Source organism: Bos grunniens, chromosome 19 (assembly GCF_055505025.1).
Source record: "Bos grunniens cultivar Pamir isolate PY7600 chromosome 19, Bosgru_T2T1.0, whole genome shotgun sequence".
Taxonomy (NCBI): domain Eukaryota; kingdom Metazoa; phylum Chordata; class Mammalia; order Artiodactyla; family Bovidae; genus Bos; species Bos grunniens.
Window position 1 is genome coordinate 12,057,065 of NC_141183.1, and position 18,472 is coordinate 12,075,536.

The 18,472-nt window shown below is 57.5% G+C and overlaps 2 protein-coding genes across 5 annotated transcripts in view; one reads left to right on the forward strand and one right to left on the reverse strand.

Moving 5' to 3' along the window:
• Positions 1–7,781: 7,781 nt before the first annotated feature.
• Positions 7,782–9,690, reverse strand: LOC147351228 (uncharacterized). The gene is made up of 2 exons (XM_086356553.1): positions 9,449–9,690; positions 7,782–8,784 (listed from the first exon to the last, which is right to left on the reverse strand). Exons 1-2 carry the CDS (start codon positions 9,688–9,690, stop codon positions 8,604–8,606), a joined length of 423 nt encoding a protein of 140 aa, XP_086212679.1. The 3' UTR covers positions 7,782–8,603.
• BAHCC1 (BAH domain and coiled-coil containing 1) overlaps positions 9,689–18,472 on the forward strand; it is a 56,690-nt gene continuing 47,906 nt past the window's right edge. For all 4 annotated transcript variants that reach the window (XM_086356547.1, XM_086356549.1, XM_086356548.1 and 1 more), the window contains exon 1: positions 9,689–9,866. In XM_086356547.1, the coding sequence (XP_086212673.1) occupies positions 9,689–9,866 (178 nt within the window). The remainder of the gene's footprint in view (positions 9,867–18,472) is intronic.

Here is an 18,472-nt window from a genome sequence, read left to right on the forward strand (position 1 = left end):
GAGTGGCCTTCTCCCCTGCCACCTGGCCCTCTGGGGCCCCGCAGGCCCTGCTAGATAATGAAGGGGCTGTGACTGGAGATTTTGTTTTTGGTGGGGGCAGCCCCCTCCCCTTGGTAGTGGGGGGGCAGTCTGGGAGATCTTCGTATTTCTTTCTCCTCCAAAATAGGCCAACTCCAACAAAGCTTAAGCCCCTAAAGACAGAAGATGGCCAAAAAGAAGGCCACTCCCAATCTAGGCACAAATTCCCCGTGCAGCACCTTGGGGAGGACCCTTGGGGATGGAGTAGGGACTTCTCAACTCCACTCACAGCCAAAGCTGAAGGCACCTGGGCAGGTAGGGGTACAAGCTGCTCTGATGGCTGCCTAGTGAGTGGAGCCAGGGTGGGGCCCCGGGGCTTTTGAATCCTGGGCTGGGCTGGTGCCCTAGAACCTTCCCCCCATACCCCTGCCCCCTTCAGTCCACCAGCCAAAGGGCCTGGTGAAAAGAACCACATCTGTGGCAGAAGATCACATTCAGGGGATGGGGTGGGGCCTAACCCTGCTTCCTGGGACTGGAGGGGTGCGGAGGCTGAGTTCCTCCAATCCAGGCATCTCTGGGAATGTGGTTTTTTTTTTTTTTCCCTACCCCACTTACTTGAGAGGAAGAGTGCAAACCTCTGACCCCTGCATTAGATTCTGGGCTGAGATGGGGTAACGCTGCCCTCCAGCTGAGGGCGGGTCGGGGGGTGGTTGCTGTGAACCACATCCGGGGCCCCCAGTTTCTCCTACTGCAGGTTGGGCAAGTGCAAATCAGTGACCCCAGCACCCCTCCGGACAGGCCTGTCTGTCCCCGAGCCCAGCCTCTGGACCTGGCCCCCTGTGCCTCTGGTAGGAAAAATTAAGAGTCAATTTTTGTCAAGAAATTGTTTCTAATTTGCCCTTTGACTAATGGCACAGGGAACAATGGAGAAACACCCGACACACAATTACCCAGCGCGCAGCTCTGCTGCTCTCTGGCCCAAGCAGGCGTTTATTTGGAGCAGAGACTAATTCACAATTTTATGTAACTCGCCCAACACCTCCACCCCCTTGCGTTAAAAAAATGATTATTTATTTCATGATTTCAGACAGAGCTGGATGGCGGTCTTTGGGGAGCGAGGAGCCCTGGATTTGCAGCTGCTCTCAGGGGAAGTGGGGGCAAGTGCCGGGAGGGGCCCCACAGCTGGGCTAGGTTCTGGGGTGAGAGGGGCCCCCAGGCTGTGTGAGGGAAGACAGGTTCTCCAGAGCACTGGTGCCAGTGTGTGCTGTGAACGTATCGGTGTGTGGGTGTGTGATGTGCTGTGTAATGCTCAAGTGTGTGCCCGTGATGTGTTTGTGTTACATGTGTGCACACATACATGTGTGTGGATGGGTGATATGCAACGGTGCATGCCCAGGTGTCAGGGCACAGCTGGCTGCATGGGGCCATAGGGCAAGCTTGGGTACCTGCCAGGGAGGAAGCAAGCTGGGGGTTCAAGGACACCCCTGGGTAGTGTTCCAGGCTGGGGCAGGGCATGTGGGCTGGGCAGGGTGTGTGGGCCTCGCCTGACTGGGAGCCCATTCATTTGTGAAACTGTGGGCGACTGCAGAGACCTGGACACCCCAGCTCAACCCTGATCTCACATTTCTATCCCCTCTCCTTTCTCCTTCCCCACCCACTCCCTGGCTCTCTCATCCTCCCCAGTGGAAAGCTGGTCTGCAGATCCCTACACCATGTTCCTCTAAAATTAAAAACATTTGTTAGCTCTGGACAGCAGGCAGAATAAAAAAGGAAATCGGGGAGGTTTCCTCTGAGCTGATAGTGCGCCCAGCCAAACATGCCCCGGCCGGCCGGAGCCTCGGTAGGCCGCGTCTTCTGAAGGGGAACACAGGGAGCTTATTTTGGTACTGCGGGAGCTGCTGAGCGGCCAGGCGCCTGAGCTGGGCAGCTGCCAGCCCCTGCCGCATCCAGCAGGCCCGTCTGCAGCTATTTGCTGTAACAACTGTTTTGAAACAGTATTAAGGAAAAAAAAAAACCCACTAGATTTGTTTTCAAGTGATGCTAGGGAGAGGAGGAGAGGGGAGGAAGCCAAGTGGACAGGGGGCTGTGCTTCGCCTCCCCTAGGCAAGCAGCCTCTCTCTCCGGATGGGCCGGGAGGGGCCGGGGACAGCAGTGGGTTTTCTGAAAGCCAGTTCTCTCCCACTGAATTAGGAATTTGGCGATGGCGAGCTGGAAGGATCTGAACCAGCCTTCCCGAGGGCAGGGAGGACCCGAGCCGTGCCATCCTCTGTCCTTCCATCTCGCTGGCAGCCTGCACATCTTGGATTATGCCTAGGGTGGGGCCCATCAGCCAGGCTCCAGGACCCTCAGACAATATTTTGCCAGTGGGGGATGGGGGTTTGGGAGCCCTTCTTCACACTCTCGGACGGAGAGTGGGGGCCTGGAGGCCCTTCCCCCACGTGGTGGTCCAAGGCTGAGCCCCTTTCCGACTCCAGCGCACCCCTGGGGCCCGCGCTGGCCGGCGCTTAGGGAGCTAGGCGCAACTACAGGGACACTGAGGGTAGGCAAGGTATTCTTTCTCTTGGGTGAAGGATTTTTCTCTCATACACTTTTTTCTCATTTTAAAAAATTTCAAGTGGAGCTTAAAAACTTCAGTTATAAGAAAAAGTTTCTGCGCCAGAAAACAAGCTCATCAGAGACAGTAATCCGGAACCCAGATTCCAAACGTCCGGAGGCGAGGAGCACCCTGCTGGGGGTCAGGACTCCGAGGGCTACGGGAAGCTGGCGGGACCCCTGGGCGTGCGGAACAGGCAGTCTCAGCGTGCCAGGTCACCGGTTCCGAGGAGGCGGTGCGAGGCCGGTGTGCTCCGGGACCGGGACTGCACAGCTAGCCGCTCCCAGCCCTAGCTCCGGCTGCTCCTGGCCCTGCGCTGGATCCGGGAGCCATGGCCGCCTCTCCCGCCCGTCCACCCTTCCGAGGACGCGATTTCTCCGCAGCCGGGCCGGGCTCAGGCTGGCTTTGCACGGTGTGCATAGGAAGCCGGCCGCCCCAGCAAGCACCCGCTGGGGCAGGACTTGGAGGAACCCGTCCCCTCAACTCGCTCCGGAGCCGATGCTTTGACTTCTTCCTCCGGAAGCCACGGCCCAAGCCCGGAGGTCTGCGCCAGAACCGTCCCCCCCACCCCACGCCCCGCATTGGCGGCTGCGCCCAACCCGCGCCGGCACCCCTCCTCTGGCCCGCACCCGGGACCTAATTCAATCGCCCCCGGCCTAATGAATAGCCGTGCGCTAATCGGATCTCCGAGCACTTTATGGATTTATACGTGCCGCCTCCTCTCCGGCTGCAGACGCGCGCCACCCCGGTGACTTCCGAAGGCACGGGCTTCAGGACTGGCCAGGGAGGGGCTCAGGCCGTGGGGGACAGGGGTCCACGTCACCTGGCAGGGGTGTCGCTGGAGCCGGGACTCAGGACCGCGCCGGCCGAGTCCTGCGTCCTAGGCCCGGGCCGCGGAGCTAGGCGCTTACCTGCCAGCCCCGGACTCTCCGGAGCTGCCCGGCCGCGCTGCCCAAAGCGGGCTCCCAGTTCCGGAGCCCCGCCCGCGGCCCAAGCCCCTACCCAGGTCAGAGATGCCCGCGGGGGAAGGCCGGCCGGAGCCGCGCGCCCGGCTTCCCCTTTCTCTCTGGATTCCTTTGATCCGCAGGCTCTTCGCCGCACCTCGGCTCCAAGGCTGCCAGGGTCGGCCCGCGGGGGTCCTGGAAACGGTCCCCAGCTTATCTCCTTTCATCAAGCGGCCTGGGGCCGCCTTGAAACCGCGGAGCCAGTAATTGCTTTTTTCAGGAGGCCCTGTGCGGACTGGACAACAGCCAATCAGCGCCTTGTTTACACTCGGTGATTGACAGCCTGCTGGCCGAGTGCCAGCCAATCCTGGCGGTCCCCAGGGAGCGGGCGGGGGGGCGGGGAAAGAAAGGTGACAACAGAAGGCCTCTGGCTTAACCCGTTCCTGTCCCTACCGGTGGAGAAGGAAATGGCAACCCACTCCAGTATTCTTGCCTAGAGAATCCTGTGGACGGAGGAGCCTGGTGGGCTGTGTCCATAGGGTCGCACAGAGTCGGACACGACTGAAGCGACTTAGCATGGCATGCAGGCATTGGAGAAGGAAATGGCAACCCACTCCAGTATTCTTGCCTGGAGAATCCCAGAAAGAGGAGCCTGGTGGGCTGCCGTCTATGGGGTCGCACAGAGTCGGACACGACTGAAGTGACTTAGCAGCGGCGACGGCAGCGGCGGTCCCTACCGGAATGAGCCGGTGGATAATTTCTACCGCGCGTGCCTGAGGTGGTTGGCATCTAGTTTAAATACCATTTTTGTCCCCCCTGAGGGGGAAGCAGAGCTGCACCTGGAGGAGTAAAAATAATGTATCCATCGCCACTAAGACATAGACTTGACTCCCGAGCATAAATAGGATCGTTGGGAAACCAAACTCTAACAGAAATATTTGGAGAATAACCTAAAAAGTAGTTTGCATCTGATTACGATGAAGATATTTGTTTAGTGGCTTTTTTATTTAGGGCAAGAATTTAGCAGATATGCAGGAGAGTGACATTGAAAAATACTGCGCATGGTTTGCACACTGTGGGTATCAAGGTGAACGTATTTTTAAAATCTAGTTGCAGATGAAGAAAGGGCAATCTTTGTCATGGCATTAAATCCCCGATTTTCATTTTCATCAGTGCTCCGTTGCAAAAATATAGCCAAGGGGAATAAAAACTGAGGGACGGCAGATACGTGGCCAGAGACACAAGAACTTCTCCCCAGATTCTGATCCCTGGGGCAAGAGGAGGAGAGGACAAGGCCGGTGACTCAAGAGTCCGTGGTACCCAGACTTCGAGAGTGCAGGCATTCCTGAGCTTGGTCAGAGCAGGTGGAGGCCTCGAAGTGGTAGTAGGGCCAGGCAACCCGAGGAGGCCTCTATGCTTGGATCTCGGGCCTACCTGTGCGGGGTTTAGCCACCTGCCAGACATCCCAAGTATTTTAAAAAGCATCTGCTTCAACGCGTGTTGCTGTATCATCTGGCCTCTGTGCACCGGACGCCAAACGTTAGACCTGCTGGGTTAAATTAAAAAAAAAAAAAAAGCAAAAGCCTTCCCCTCGGCGTGGATAAGCGCTCCCACTCGCCCCTGCTCCCTCTCCCGCCCTGCGCCAACACATTCCCATTCAGCAGCAACGATCTGCGCAAAGGAGCTGCGCAGTCGCGGGGCTTGAATTAGGCGCCATCGGGCTTGGTAGTAGCCCTGCTGCTCCCTGATTGGCAGCTCCCTGGCCCGGCGCCAGCCTATTGGGAGGCCTGTTTACGCCGAATGAGTGGCACGAGCTCCCGGCCGCGGAGGGCCGCGCGGCCAATCAGCGCACCGGCTGCTCCGGGCTGAGTGGCACGAGCTTATTAGTATGCAGGGCCCGTGGCTCGCCGCGCCGGGCTGCAGGTTTGAGAGCCGCTCTGGATGGGCTCGCTAGAGTCGTTGTTGTGGAAGCGGTGCATTTACAGTGCAACAGTCAGCACATTGAAAATACCAATAGGAATACAAAACAAAGTCACATTTACTGGTTTAATTGTATTGCATTCAATTGTATCCAGGAAACAACCTCCAGTAAGTAACTGAAATTGCTTTCATTTTTTTTTTTGTTTTTGTATTTTTATTATTTTATTTTTATTTTGGCTTTGGGGATTTACAATTTTTTTTTTTTAGTAAGAGAAATTCAGGGTTGCGATGTTAAGAAGTATATATCTTCCCTTTTTAAAAATCCGTTATAATGTCGAACAGGCTTTTTTTTTTTTTAATGGACTATATGTAAGAGCGATTTTTTTTCCCCCTCTGAAAAATCTTATCGATCGGTTTAAAATTCCCCCCGTAATGCGTCCTTGCTTTGCTCTGAGCGCTTGTTGTGTCGATCGACACCCAGTATTAAAAATAAATAATCGCGACAGGACAGGGACCGCCAGGCTGCGTCCGGCGAAAGCCGCGCGGGCCGCTCCGGCTAGACAGTCGGCGAGGTCCCCGACGCAGCCAACGCGCTCCTGCCTTTGGCGGCACCACGAATGAACCCCAATTGTTTGCACCCCCCCCCCCACGCTGCTCCTCTTCCCCGAGCAGCCTTGGGTCAGCCCCGCCCGGTCGCTCCACGGCGCCGGGAACCGGCTGGCTCGCGCTGGCCGAGGCGGCCGAGCCGCCTACCAAAGGGTCTTGCCGGCCGCCAGCGGCGTGCGGGGCTAGGGATCGGGCGGAGAGGGGTAACGGCGAGGTTCGTGGGGGTTCGCTTTCCAGAGCCTAATTCATTTCAGGACATTTCAGAAAAAAATTTCCGGGGCGGCTGAGGGTGGAGGAGGGGGCCAAGCGAGGCCAGCGCAAAGTGGCTTTCTCACCGACCGCATTCTGGGCGGCGTGCAGGGCTCAGACCACCACCCCTGAGGCGGCATCTGCGGGCGGGTGCGCCTTGGGGTGCGGGGGCGCGGAGAGGCCACGGGCCTCGGGCCTCTCCTGGCGGGGATAGGGTGGGTGTCGGGCTCGACCGTTTCGCAGGGAGCGGGTTCTACGGCGGCGCCCGAGCTGCGCCGGGTGTGCGCGGGCCCCAGCCCAGCCTGCGGCCCCCACAGCGCCAGCGCACCGGGAGACGGCGCCGGAGGATGCGGGTGACCGAAGCAAAGGGAGGGTTTTCGCTGTTTAAAACCGAAGCAAAACCGAAGGAGCCGCTCCCACAATCCTGGAGCGCTCGAGCCACGCTCAGAGAGACGGGCGACTCCTGGGATCGCGCCGCGGAGTCCTGGGGAGGACCCGGCATTTCGAGGTTCGACTCTCCAAAATACCCTTGTCAGCGATTTTCCAGCCGGCGCGGGGGCCCCCGGCACGCCACCGCTTTCGCTCGGTGTCCTTTCCGAGTCTGGCCCTACGCGAGCTGCGGTCTCTCTTGGCGCTGGGGGGAGGCCGCTCGGAGCCCTGGGATTCGCGGATGGCGGCGCCTGGGATCCGAGACTCCGGGCCCAGGCGGCGGCGGCCGCGCGTCGCCGCCCCTCTCCCTGCCGGGCTTGTGCTCCGCAGGCCCCCGGGAGCCGCTCTCTGGCGGACTGGGAGGCGCGGCGCGGCCTCTTCCCCGGAGCAAAGAACACAAAGGAAAGCCCCTCTGACCTGGTGAGAATCTCCGCGGCACGGAGGGGCGACAACAACCCATCCCCTTCCGAGTAAACAGTCTGGCGGGCTGGTGGGGAAGGATCGGTCCGGCCCACAGAAGGTGAAGATTAAAGCTGTTGCTGGTAGCCAAGCCCGCGTCCCGAGAATCGAGAGCAACTCCCTTTCTCGACAATTTTGGAATTTCTTATTGGAAAAAAGAAACCCCACAAAACAAAAGCATAGTATACGCGATTCCCCGGAGGCCGCTGGGAAGCCCCCCACCCCCCGTGCGCGCAGCCGCGGGCCTTCGGCGCCTTTGAAGCCGCAGGTTCTCGACCTCCCTCCCCTCCTTCTTTCCCTTTGTCCCGCCCCGTGCCCCCCGGCTCGCAGCTCGCTGCTGCCCGGAGGCCCTAAGCCCCGCGCGGGCAGCCCCTCCCTCCCCTGACCCCAGCGCGGGCAGCCCCCTCGCCCGGCGCTCTCCCGGTCCTGAGGCCAGGCGTTCGCTCAGTAGGCCCGAGCGGCGGCGAGTCGAGAGATTTGTTAGACCGGGGTAGAGAGCTGACGATCCCTAGAGGGGAGGAAGCCCAAAACCCCTTTGTAGGAAGTTGAGAGACAAAGAGAACTCTTTGTGTAGGTCCCGTTTATTTACAATGCAAAAGCTCTCCGAATAAATATTAAAAAGCTTATCAGCTGAGCAAATATGTATTCGTTTAATACATTATGTTTTCGGTTATAGATTAAATCAAACACAAAACAGTCTGCAAATAAGACGTGTAGAACCTGTAGCATTAAATATAGTAATTTAAAATGGTATTCACAAAATGGAAAACATCTTAATCGCTTTGTTGTCACGGTGGGACGACTAAAAAAAATGCGAAGACTTTATGCAAAGTTCACTCTTAAGAATATTGAGCCTGCCCATCTCCCTTTTGTTCGAAGTGATATGAAACGTTAAAACAATGCAGATTGAGGAAATGAGAGATGTGCAAAATGAAAGAAGTCCACGCGGGCGCATAGCTGTTCAGTTTATGTTGCTTGCTTCGTCGTTTCACACTCAGCGTCTGAAATTGTCCCCAATTTCGCCTCGGAGTGGACTCTCCGCGTTGGGTGGGGGTGGAAGAGAAGGGAGGTGGGGGACATTACAAGTGGCTAAGCCGAGAGGTGGAGGTGGACGACGGAGGCCAGGGGTCCGCTGAGACCTGGGCATTGGCAAAGGCTGCCCTGGGCCGGGCCCGTTGTCCGCGGCCCTACGGCGGAGCCCGACCTCGCAAACCCCACGTCCCCGAGCCGTGCGGAGAACGGCCTTGGCTCAGCGAGCGAGCTGGGGCAGGCGCCGAAGGGAGAAATTCCGTGGCCGATTTGGGGCGTTGAGGAAGAACAATTTCTGACTCTCAAAGAGGCCCTCACCAAAGCCCCAATCCGCAGAGGAAGATCCTGGGCGAATTTCACCGGGGGGCGGGGAGATTGAGCCTCGCTAGGAAGCTCCCGGCTCCCGGACGGCCGGCCGGGCACTGCGGCGTGGCGGCCCAGGTGACGCCGCCGGCGGACGTGGAGCCCCTGGGGCTCGGGGAGCTGGCCCGGGGTCCAAGCTCGGCATTGCGGGATGGGGGCTTGGTCCTGTTAGGGCTGTGGTGGGGCAGGGGTGGGGGGGAGGAGCGGCGGGTTCAAAAGAATGGACCAAAAGACGCAGGAGGGGGATGGGAGAGGGGAGAAAAGGAAGGTTATTAAAAAAAAAAAAAAACTCTTGAGTTACAATCAATAAAATTACTCGCTTAATTAGCATGGTTATTCGGTTAAGCAGAATGCAGTAAAAGCTGGACCTCGGAATGGAGAGAGAGGGAAAAAGCTAGCGTGGACCCCAGGCCTTTCCTCAGAGACACCTTTGGGCAGCGGGGGAGGGGAGAGGGTGTGCGTGTGCCAGTGTGTGTGTGTGTGTGTGTGTGTGTGTGTATGCGTGATGGCTTCGCAGATTTGGGTTTTTATCACCCAACGGAGCCAGCAGCCTTTCGCCGCGGCGCCCTCGCCGCAGGGACCCGCGAAGGGGAAGCGGCGAGCGGTACGGCCGGGTTCCCTCAGGCTCCTCCGGACCGAGCGTTGCCGGGACGGTGCGTGTGCGCGGGGGGATCGGGGCGGCCCGGGTGGCCCACGCGCGCGCGTGCAGCGGGGAGACGCGCGGGGCGCTCGGGGCCCGGCCGCCCGGCCTGGCGGGACTCGGGCCGGCGGGGTGGGAAGGGTGGCAGGCGGGCGGGCGGGGGCGGGGACCCCCCGGCGAGCTGAACCCCCAAGTCACCTAGTCTCCTCTGCTTGTCTCCGCAGACTATGGATCCGCACGGCGGCCGCCGGCTCGGCACGCGGCCGCCCGCCGAGGAGCCCAGTCCGCCCGCGTGCTGACCGGCCCCGCCGCTGCCGCCGGTGACCCCAGACACCGCCTCCTCCGCGCCGCCTGCGCGCCGCCCGCGCGCCGAGCCGCCCCCGGGCCCCGGCCGTGCTGCTCCCGGGAGGCGGCGGCGGGCCGGGGCCGGGGCCCGGCATGGATGGCCGCGACTTCGCACCGCCGCCTCATCTGCTGTCGGAGCGCGGAAGCCTGGGCCACCGCAGCGCCGCCGCCGCTGCGCGCCTCGCCCCGCCCGGGCCCGCCGCGCAGCCCCCCGCTCACTTCCAGCCCGGAAAGTACTTCCCGTCGCCGCTGCCCATGGCTTCGCACACAGGTCAGTGCCGGCCGGGCGGCCGCGGGAGAGGAGACCCTGCCGCGAGGTGGGCATGGTCGAGGGTCGGATGGGAGCCTGCCCCTCCTCTCTTGGAGCGTTTGCGGAGAAGCCTTCGGTTTCATTTCCCTGCTCCGGCACCGGTGGCGGCCCGCGCGTCCTGTGGGGGCTCCCCGAACCGGATCATCGCGGTTTAGAGTGCCCTTCCCCGGGGTCCCCCAGGGTCTCGGAGGGGCAGCCCCGGAGCCGGCTTAAAATAAAGCCTTTCCCCTCCTGCACCCTCCCCCACCCCTTCCTGCCGAAGAACTAAATTCCGCGTAAACCTCATTTCTGCATTCTGCATTCACATCCTTAAGACATTCCGGGGCTGGGACAACGAGGCCACTTTCTGCGGGAACAAAAACGGCTGTTGTGACTTGGGGAGGGGAGTTGCCGCGGCCTCTCGGATTAGGGCGGTGTGTGCGCGGGGTGAGCGTTAATAGGGACTGCTGGTGTAAGACGAGCAAATCCTGTTTCTATATAAAGCCTTGAAGTGTCAGGGCGAGAATGGGTTTGCAGGGGATGCATTTGCTTTAACAAGTGCCTCTGGTATCCTGCTAAAGCCGGACAAAGCGTGGCCAGATCGTGGCCCAGCCTCTCGGCCTGCGCTCTCGGGGAGGGCAGTGCCGGCGCCGGCTCGGCTGGGGGCGGCGCGGGGGCCGCCGCCGGATTTCGGTGCAGGCGAGTTCGCCGCAGATTTGCTCCAAGAGGAGAGAGCTGGGGCCTCCCTGCACTCCAGACCTCTCCCGGGAGAGAGCTGTTCCTTGGCAGAGCTGACGCAGATCTCCAGAGCGGTCCCCCTCTGGGGTGGCTTCGATACTACTGTCGAGCCAGGTCAGAGGAGAAGCAGGGCCAGGCAGAGGGTGGCAAAGGGGGCTGTACCTCGCGGAGACCCTGGAGGTCACTGGCCAGCGCCGGCTGAGCTTGCAGGAAGCCGAGTGGCTGCGCGTTTGCGGACCCGCTGGTCACCCTGGAAGGTTGGCTTGCCTTTGTTTACAGTTTGTTCTAAACATTAGAAATGTTGTTTGACTCTTTTTTTGTTGTTGTTGTTGTTAATTTGGCAGTAACAGTTATTATTGCTAGCTTGATGAACTGTGAATACTAATAAAATTATATCTGCTTTAATGGGATTACAATTAGTGTGTGGATTAAAACGGATGGCAGAGTCAGGCTAGAAGGGAAAATGTCAGAAGGGAGGGCAATCAGAAAGAAAAACATAAATTTCCTAAAAAGAAAAAAATAACGAGAAATTGCTTAATTACTAATGGGCTTTTAGCATTTACCACATGAGATTCAAAAAGTTAGAGCAAGCTGGAAGTGGAGGGGCTGGACTCAGCCCTCTCCTGGAGTCAGCGCTTCGCCCGCGTTTCCTGTTCCAGTGTGAGCCTTCTGCAAGGCTGCTTTTTTTCCTCTGCCTCACTCTTCCCTCTTCCTTGTTTTTTTCCTCTTATAGATTTATAACTCAAAAGAGCAAAAGCACTTGCCTGGGCAATCGGTGATTTTAAATATCTGTCCTTACTGTCCCTGTGGTTGTCTCTCCTGCTCCTGCATTGGAGATGCTGCCTGCCCAGCTCAGCTCACACTGAGGGGCTGTGGTTGAAGGCTTGTGGTAGCCTTAGGGACAGTGCCACAGTGTCCCTAGTCCTTTCTGGATGCACCCCCCCACCCCCGCCATGCCATATGCCATGCCCTCTAACCTGGAGGGTAACAGAAGCAAGGGTTCAGAAGGGCCCCTGACACCAAGGCTGTCCCAGTAGTGCACTGACAGGCTGGGGCCATGCCCTCCTGGGGGCTGGGAGAGGGCAGGGGTGGGGCGGGGGGGGGGGGCGCTTGGCCAAGCTGGATTCCCCATCAGTTTAAGTCACTGCTGCCTCCCTTGTCCCTATTCAACAGCCCACAGCCCTCGCCAGATCCTGGTCAGCCGCCATTTCTGCTTTCTGCTCTTATATCCAGATGTAGGCACCCCCAGGCCAGGTGGGAACATGGTCTGGGTGACCCGAACCATTGTCTGGCTCATTCCAAGTTTGACCACGTGGTTCTAGGATTGTAGGCCATGGAAGGACTGGAGAAATCAGGTGGGCGCTGGCCTGGTCTGTGTCCTTGACCCAGACCCTACTCACCTTCCCCATATGCAGGGTGTTCTAGAGCTCACTGGAGGTCCCCAGGGCACCCTCAGAGGGGGCACCTGGGAGCCCACACATCCGCTGCTCCTGGAGGCTGCTTCTACCTCCCTGGGGGACCAGAGAGACCTATTGTGCCTGGAGATGTTCAACCCATTTGTGATGGGAAGGCTGGCCTAGAGGGCGTCCAGCTAGAAACATCTGCCGCTGAAAGGCTTTTGAAATTGCTGAAAACCAGGATCTTGTATTGGTTTTAAAATTTAGCTACATCAATTAAAAAAAAAAAGAATTATACCTCAGACTACTTTGCTTTGGTCTGTATCTATATATGATCCAGTTTAAAAAAGGAAAAAGTATAATTAAGTTAAATTTTTTTTTTTTTTTTTGCATCTCGTGTGCGGATTTCAAAATGGCCAGTTTGGCGGACTTTCTTCCCATTTCCGTGACGGCCTCAGGTCCATAAGCCAGGCTGTAGCAGCCCAGCCTGCCCCTCCCTCCACTGACTACCCTGCTGAAAGGAAAATTGCACTGAGCTTCTTCCTATTTGTTCGGCTGTAACATGGGAGTAGGATCCAGCCACCAGAGATCGAGTCCCTGGCCTCTGAGGATTCCTCGTCTTGGCTCGGCCCCCCAGCCTGGGCCAAGGTCTCCCTCCCTGCGCTCCTCCAGTGCTGCCCCCACCCAGCGCTTTCAAAATGTCAGTTTGAAGGACCCCGATGGGATGTTGGGCTCCAGGGCTTCTCCCATTGTTTTTCTAAAAATGAAAGTGCGGATAGCTTTATCATCGGGCTGTGGGGTTTTATGGTAAAGTGCTGTTCCAGTAACCTTGTCACCAAAAGGTGCAATTAGAATGTTTGGAATCATTATTTTTAGTGCAGTGTTAGATTTTGTCTCTAATACAGATGGTCCGGAGGCAAAGCTGTGAAATCTAGGGGGGAAAAAATGAAAATCAACAACACACCAACCCAAGGTTTCTCATCAGCGCTACTGCCTGGAGCGATTGGGATTGCGCCTCTCCTTGGAGGGAGTGCGTCTAGTAGGAGGCAGCCCTGCCTGGGAGAAGCCGGGTCCCCGCCCCCTCTTCCAGCCGGTCAGCTACAGCTACTGCCCTTCATCCTTCTCTGTGTGTTACCCTTGGGGCCAAAGGAGAATCACTGGGTCTCCACCCAAGGAAGGCGGAGGTTTGGGCAATGTGACTGCGAGTGGGTTCTCCTCTCCACCCCTTCTCTTGGCTTCTTTGGCGTGTAAATGGCCTGGCCTGGAAGCCAGGTGCCCTGGGCCTGTGGTTGTTGTTGGGAGTATACAGGGCGGCAGGTTCCTTCTGGTGGGAGAACCACAAACTTCTCTCCTGCTAAAAGTGCTTCTGATCCTCAATCTCAAAAAGAAGAAGAAAAACGTGGTGGGGGATGGGGTGGGGAAGATAATTTCCTGGTGTGAAAAGACCCCATCAAAGGATCCCCCTCCTTTCTCATGTGATATTTTTTCGTATAGGAAAAAAAATACAATTTCGTAAATACCTCATTAACTCAATGACACGATGGAGTGTTTCGGCAACCGTTACCAACATTAAGTAGGTGTGAAAAGAGTTACTTTCCGAAGACTCTACCGTCCTGCTCTGTAAGCGGCAGAAGCAAACATCAAAGCCACGGCCGCCGTGTGGAGCCCAGAATCCAGCGGCCGCGTGGACTGGCCAGGCTGCGGCCGCCTCACCCACCCCAGCGAAACCATTTTTGGAATGTGGGTTTTTTCTCAGTGGGGCTTGTAGTGCCCCCTTGTCTGATTATTCCTACAGGGATATTCCTATAGGAATATCCAGGTCACGTGAGCACTAAGGCAAATTAGCCAGAGAGGCAGGGAGTGGCCTTGTGCGGATCCCAAATCACCCCCAAATGCTCCCGTTTATTCTTAGAAATCTCCCTCGTCTGCTGTGAGACTGGGTTCAACAGCCCGCACAGACAGGACAAAACGCACAGGAGGCTGTTAGAATAACATGGAGGGAGCTAAAAATACCCCTCAGAAACACACATAAAAAAGCCAAATCCAACAACAGAACGAGCTAAAAATATTCCAGGCTTTGGCAAAGAGCACAGAGTTAAATAAATTATACAAGAGCCATTCATGGGAGCAAGTTGACTTTCTCTCTTACGGGAACTTGGTTCAAGCTAATAAAAATAATAATTTACTGGCCACTGAGCTTTGCTTGAGTTTAGATTTAATTGGTGGGGCTTCTGGCGTTTGTCACTTCTTGGCGATTAGTGGGCTTGCCCTGGCCTGGGGTGGGATGGGGAGGGGGTGCTGAGTCTGGGTCCCTGGAATCAGGGGCAGGGTTCTCCTCCCCCCATCCCACCCGAGGAGCAGGGCTTGGGTACAAGGGCAGGATGCCCAGGAGGCCAGAGAAGGAGGAAGGCTACAGGGGAGTGGTCAGGGAAGGCAGAAAAGGGACAGGCAAGGCGCCGCTATTTTAATTTGATAAATGATCGTACACCTTTAAGAGTGTGTTTTAACAATCAAGATACACTCCAGCAAGTTGATAGGATGTTCGCTGTCAACTTACATATGTCATCAGCGCGGGCTGTGAGCATAAATAATGTGCGAGAGTGTGCGGGATGCGCTGCAGCCTCTCCGGGAGCCCGGCAGGTAGCACCCCTGTCTCTCCTGCGGTCTGGAGGCAGCTGCCAGAGGAGGAAAGGGTTGGGGAATTCAGGCCGGGTCTTTCCTCTCTGGGGAGTTCCCAGATCTCCTCACCAAAATAAGAGCTCCAGACAGTTTGCTCAGGGAAACCACTGCGGGTGTGATCTGGGGCTGGAATCCAATATTGGCTGGTGTCTTTTCAGGGAGCAGATGTCTTAAGTTCAGCCATTTCCCAGGAATGTCAGACTTCCACCTTGGGATTAGGGTCAGGGTAACCTCCTTTGCTCTCTCTGCTTATTTGCTTGCTCTTGATGGGATGCCCACCCCACCCCCCAAAATCCCAGCAGGCCCTCTCAACTCCCAAAGGACTACACTTCCCAGAATGCCCCTGGTCTAGCTCCAGGGTCTGAGCCTGGGACCGGCCCTAAGCTGGGAATTCCCAAGCTCAAATAGAGTTCAGCCAGTACCACTGGGAATGAGTGCTTTCTGGGTGGAAAGGGGCCTTGGTCACCACCCCCAGGGTCCCCTTGCCCTTTCTTCTGAAAGAGGCCTCTGGGTGGCCTCTGCCCCCGCGCCCCCGCCCTGCCCTCTTCCCTACCATAAATACCTGAATATAGGCCCCCAAAGATGGGAGCTGCCCCTCTACCCCAGGGACCTTGTGCGGCAGGGCAGGCAGCTGCCTTGATTGGCATGGCCAGAGTCTCAGGGGGATTCCCACCAGTTGCCCTGATCTCAGCCCTTTGCACAGGGCTTTCTCAGAGGGGCCCTGGATACACTGGCCAGAGGTCAGCATGGAAGGGATTTGGGGACTCCACCTGGGTGGCCTCAGGGCTGATCTCTGCCTAGAGAGTCCAACAAGAAAATCCAGCACAGCCTCTGGAGCGTCGCTCCTCCTCCCAGCCGCACGTCACCAGGCAGCAGTAGCCCTGTCAATGCCATATTGACCAGCGTCCACCTTGGATGACTTCTGATGACTAGAAACCATCCCCCCAGGGTGGAGGTGCTGCCTTAGCCTCTCGGAAGGGGGCCTGTCATCACCCATCCAGAGAAAGTTCTCACTCGGGCCACTACCAGCAGCCTCTTGGAAAGGTGGGCGCCCCTTGGAAAGGCCGTCCTCGGAGATCTTTGCTGGGCCTTGTCCCAGAGCTCTCGAGCTGATGCCAGGGCTTCAGGGTGCAGCACCTGCCCTGTTGGGCAGTAGGTGACTCGCACTGCTGCGCTCCACCTGCCTCAGCCGCCAGGGCACGGCTCCCCCGGGGTTCCTTGGTCCCTATTAACCGATGGGGCCTTCTTTCTCCCACCGAAGATTCAGCATTAAAAGCAAACAAGATCACAACCAGCATGCACTGTCTAGAACACATCCCTGCAGCTCTGGGCTGTGCCAAGGAAGGTTCAGGCCTTGCAGCCTGTGCTCTGGGGCCGCTGCTCCATCTCGGCTTTGACGCCCTGCCCGCTGACGTTTTTATGGGATAATATACCGTTTAGATCACGCAGGCCTATTTGTCAGTGGGCCGCCCCTGTTTGTTGTAATATATAATATTACTGCCTCCCGTGGCCCTGCCAGCAGCTGCCACCAGAGGATGGGGACCAGTCGGGAACTGGGTGTGGGATTGGAAAGGTGGGGCGCAGGGTGGGAGCTGCCCCAGCCCCACATAGGGGCTTGGTGTGGGTTTGCAGCAGGCTGAGGGCCTGGCGGGGAGGCATCCAGTGCTCAAGCAGGGAGCCAGCCGGGCTGGCATCCGAGGGCTGCTGCAGCTGTCCAGACGATTAGGTTCCAGATTGGATCAGCCAGGAAGCTTTTTTTTTTTTTTTCATTCTGACCTAGAGCCGGGGCGGAGGAGGAGGGAATGAACAGGTGGGTTGGGTTCCCTGCCCCCTCGCCGCTCCCCCCAGGGCCCCCAACAAAGAGTCCAGTGTCTTTAGATCCAAAGATGTTTGACGATGGGGAAAGGGGACCCACTGTGTGCCTGGAACCGAAAGGAAAGTTACAGCAGTCCTGTTCCATCCAAGTGCAGGGACTTGGTTTCCAGTAGAAATTACCAGAAATGCAGGGGAGGGGCAGAGGATGCCTGGGCTGCCGAGAGAGGCCCATGTGCGGCAGACTGGGGTCCCCCAGGGTGGCCTGGGGCTGTCTTCTTGGGGCACCCCGCCAAGTGAAAGAGAATCATCAGCCACATTTAAGTGGTTGTTTATGGACTAAACCACCCTCTGCCATCTCCTTGGGAAGAGGCAGTCTTGGCTCTAACCCTGTGCTCCTCCTTCAGGGAAGCCAGGGCCTTTCTTCCTTGGGACTTTGTTCTCAAAGGCAGCTCTGGGGAGGACACCATGGCCCTAATATCACACAGCCAGGCCAGGGAGGGCCTCCTACCCTCAAGGCAGGTGTGCTGGGAGCCCAGCTGGATGGGGGTGAAAAGAAGGTAGGTTGGGGACAGTGGGATGAGACCCTACGGGCGGGACCCAGGGTGGGGATGTGCTGATGGGGGTGGGGAAGGAGCTGCACTGCCAGGCTGCTCTCCATCAGCATCTCAGGGCAGCTCTGTGTGGCAGGCTCCAACTTAGCACCAGCCTTGCTGCCTGGCCCTGCTTGTGTCCCCTTTGGGGGCAGAGGTACAGACCCTGTCATCGTCCCCACAGTCTCACCAGCATGTTAACTAGCCGAGCTCACACATGCATGGACACTCATCACACCTGCTCATGTGTTCTCATACCCTGAGGCATGTCCTTACACTCACATGTGCTCACACTCATATACACACACTCACTCACAGACACAATGGACCTTCAAGGAATCACATCCCAGTTGGCCTGGGGGAGAGCCAGCGGGCCCAGTGATCAGAATGGGTGTTCTGGTCTGTCTCCACTTTCCACCTCCTGCTCCATCCTGCAGCTCCTGGCCAGCTGCCAGAGGTGGAGCCTAAAGGTCCCCAGTGACCTTGGATGGCAGACTCAGAGCCCGACATGCCGGGCTCGGTGCTGGTGAGCTGCCTGCCCCTGCTTCAGCCCCCTCCTTCCCTCTGTCACCATGGAACCCATCTTCTGGTTTCCACTGAACTGGAGCTGGTCCTTTCCCAGCACCTGCCCCAGGCTTCTTCCAGTGAATCTGTTCAGTTCATTTCCGTCACTCAGTCGTGTCCGATTCTTTGCCACCCCGTGGACTGCAGCACGCCAGGCTTCCCTGTCTATCACCAACTCCCAGAGTTTGCTCAAACTCATGTCCGTTGAGTCGGTGATGCCATCCCACCATCTCATCCTCTGTTGTCCCCTTTTCCTCCCGCCTTCAATCTTTCCCAGCGTCAGGATCTTTTCCAAGTAGTCAGTTCTTCACATCAGTACTTCACAAAGTACTGGAGTTTCCGCTTCAGCATCAGTCCTTCCAGTGAATACTCAGGACAGATTTCCTTTAGGAGGGACTGGTTGGATCTCCTTGCAGTCCAAGGGACTCTCAAGAGTCTTCTCCAACACCACAGTTCTTCGGCACTCAGCCTTCTTTATAGTCCAATTCTCACATCCATACATGACTCCTGGAAAAACCATAGCTTTGACTAGATGGACCTTGGTTGGCAGTCATGTCTCTGCTACACCCACGCCCAGTTCCTCTAGGAGGTGCTAGTCAGCTTCCCCGCCCTTTCCCGACCTGCAAGTCAGTCCCAAGCCTGTCTGAGCCTTCAGCCCTGCTTCTCTTTCCCTCAAGGTCTCCCTTCCCCAAGCCCCCTCACCCCCACACACCTTAGGTCAGCTCCCACCCCCTACTCTTGTCATTCCACTGTCCCCAAGCTTTCCCAGTATTCAGCACCTATGCCCAGCTACCCACAGGCTCCG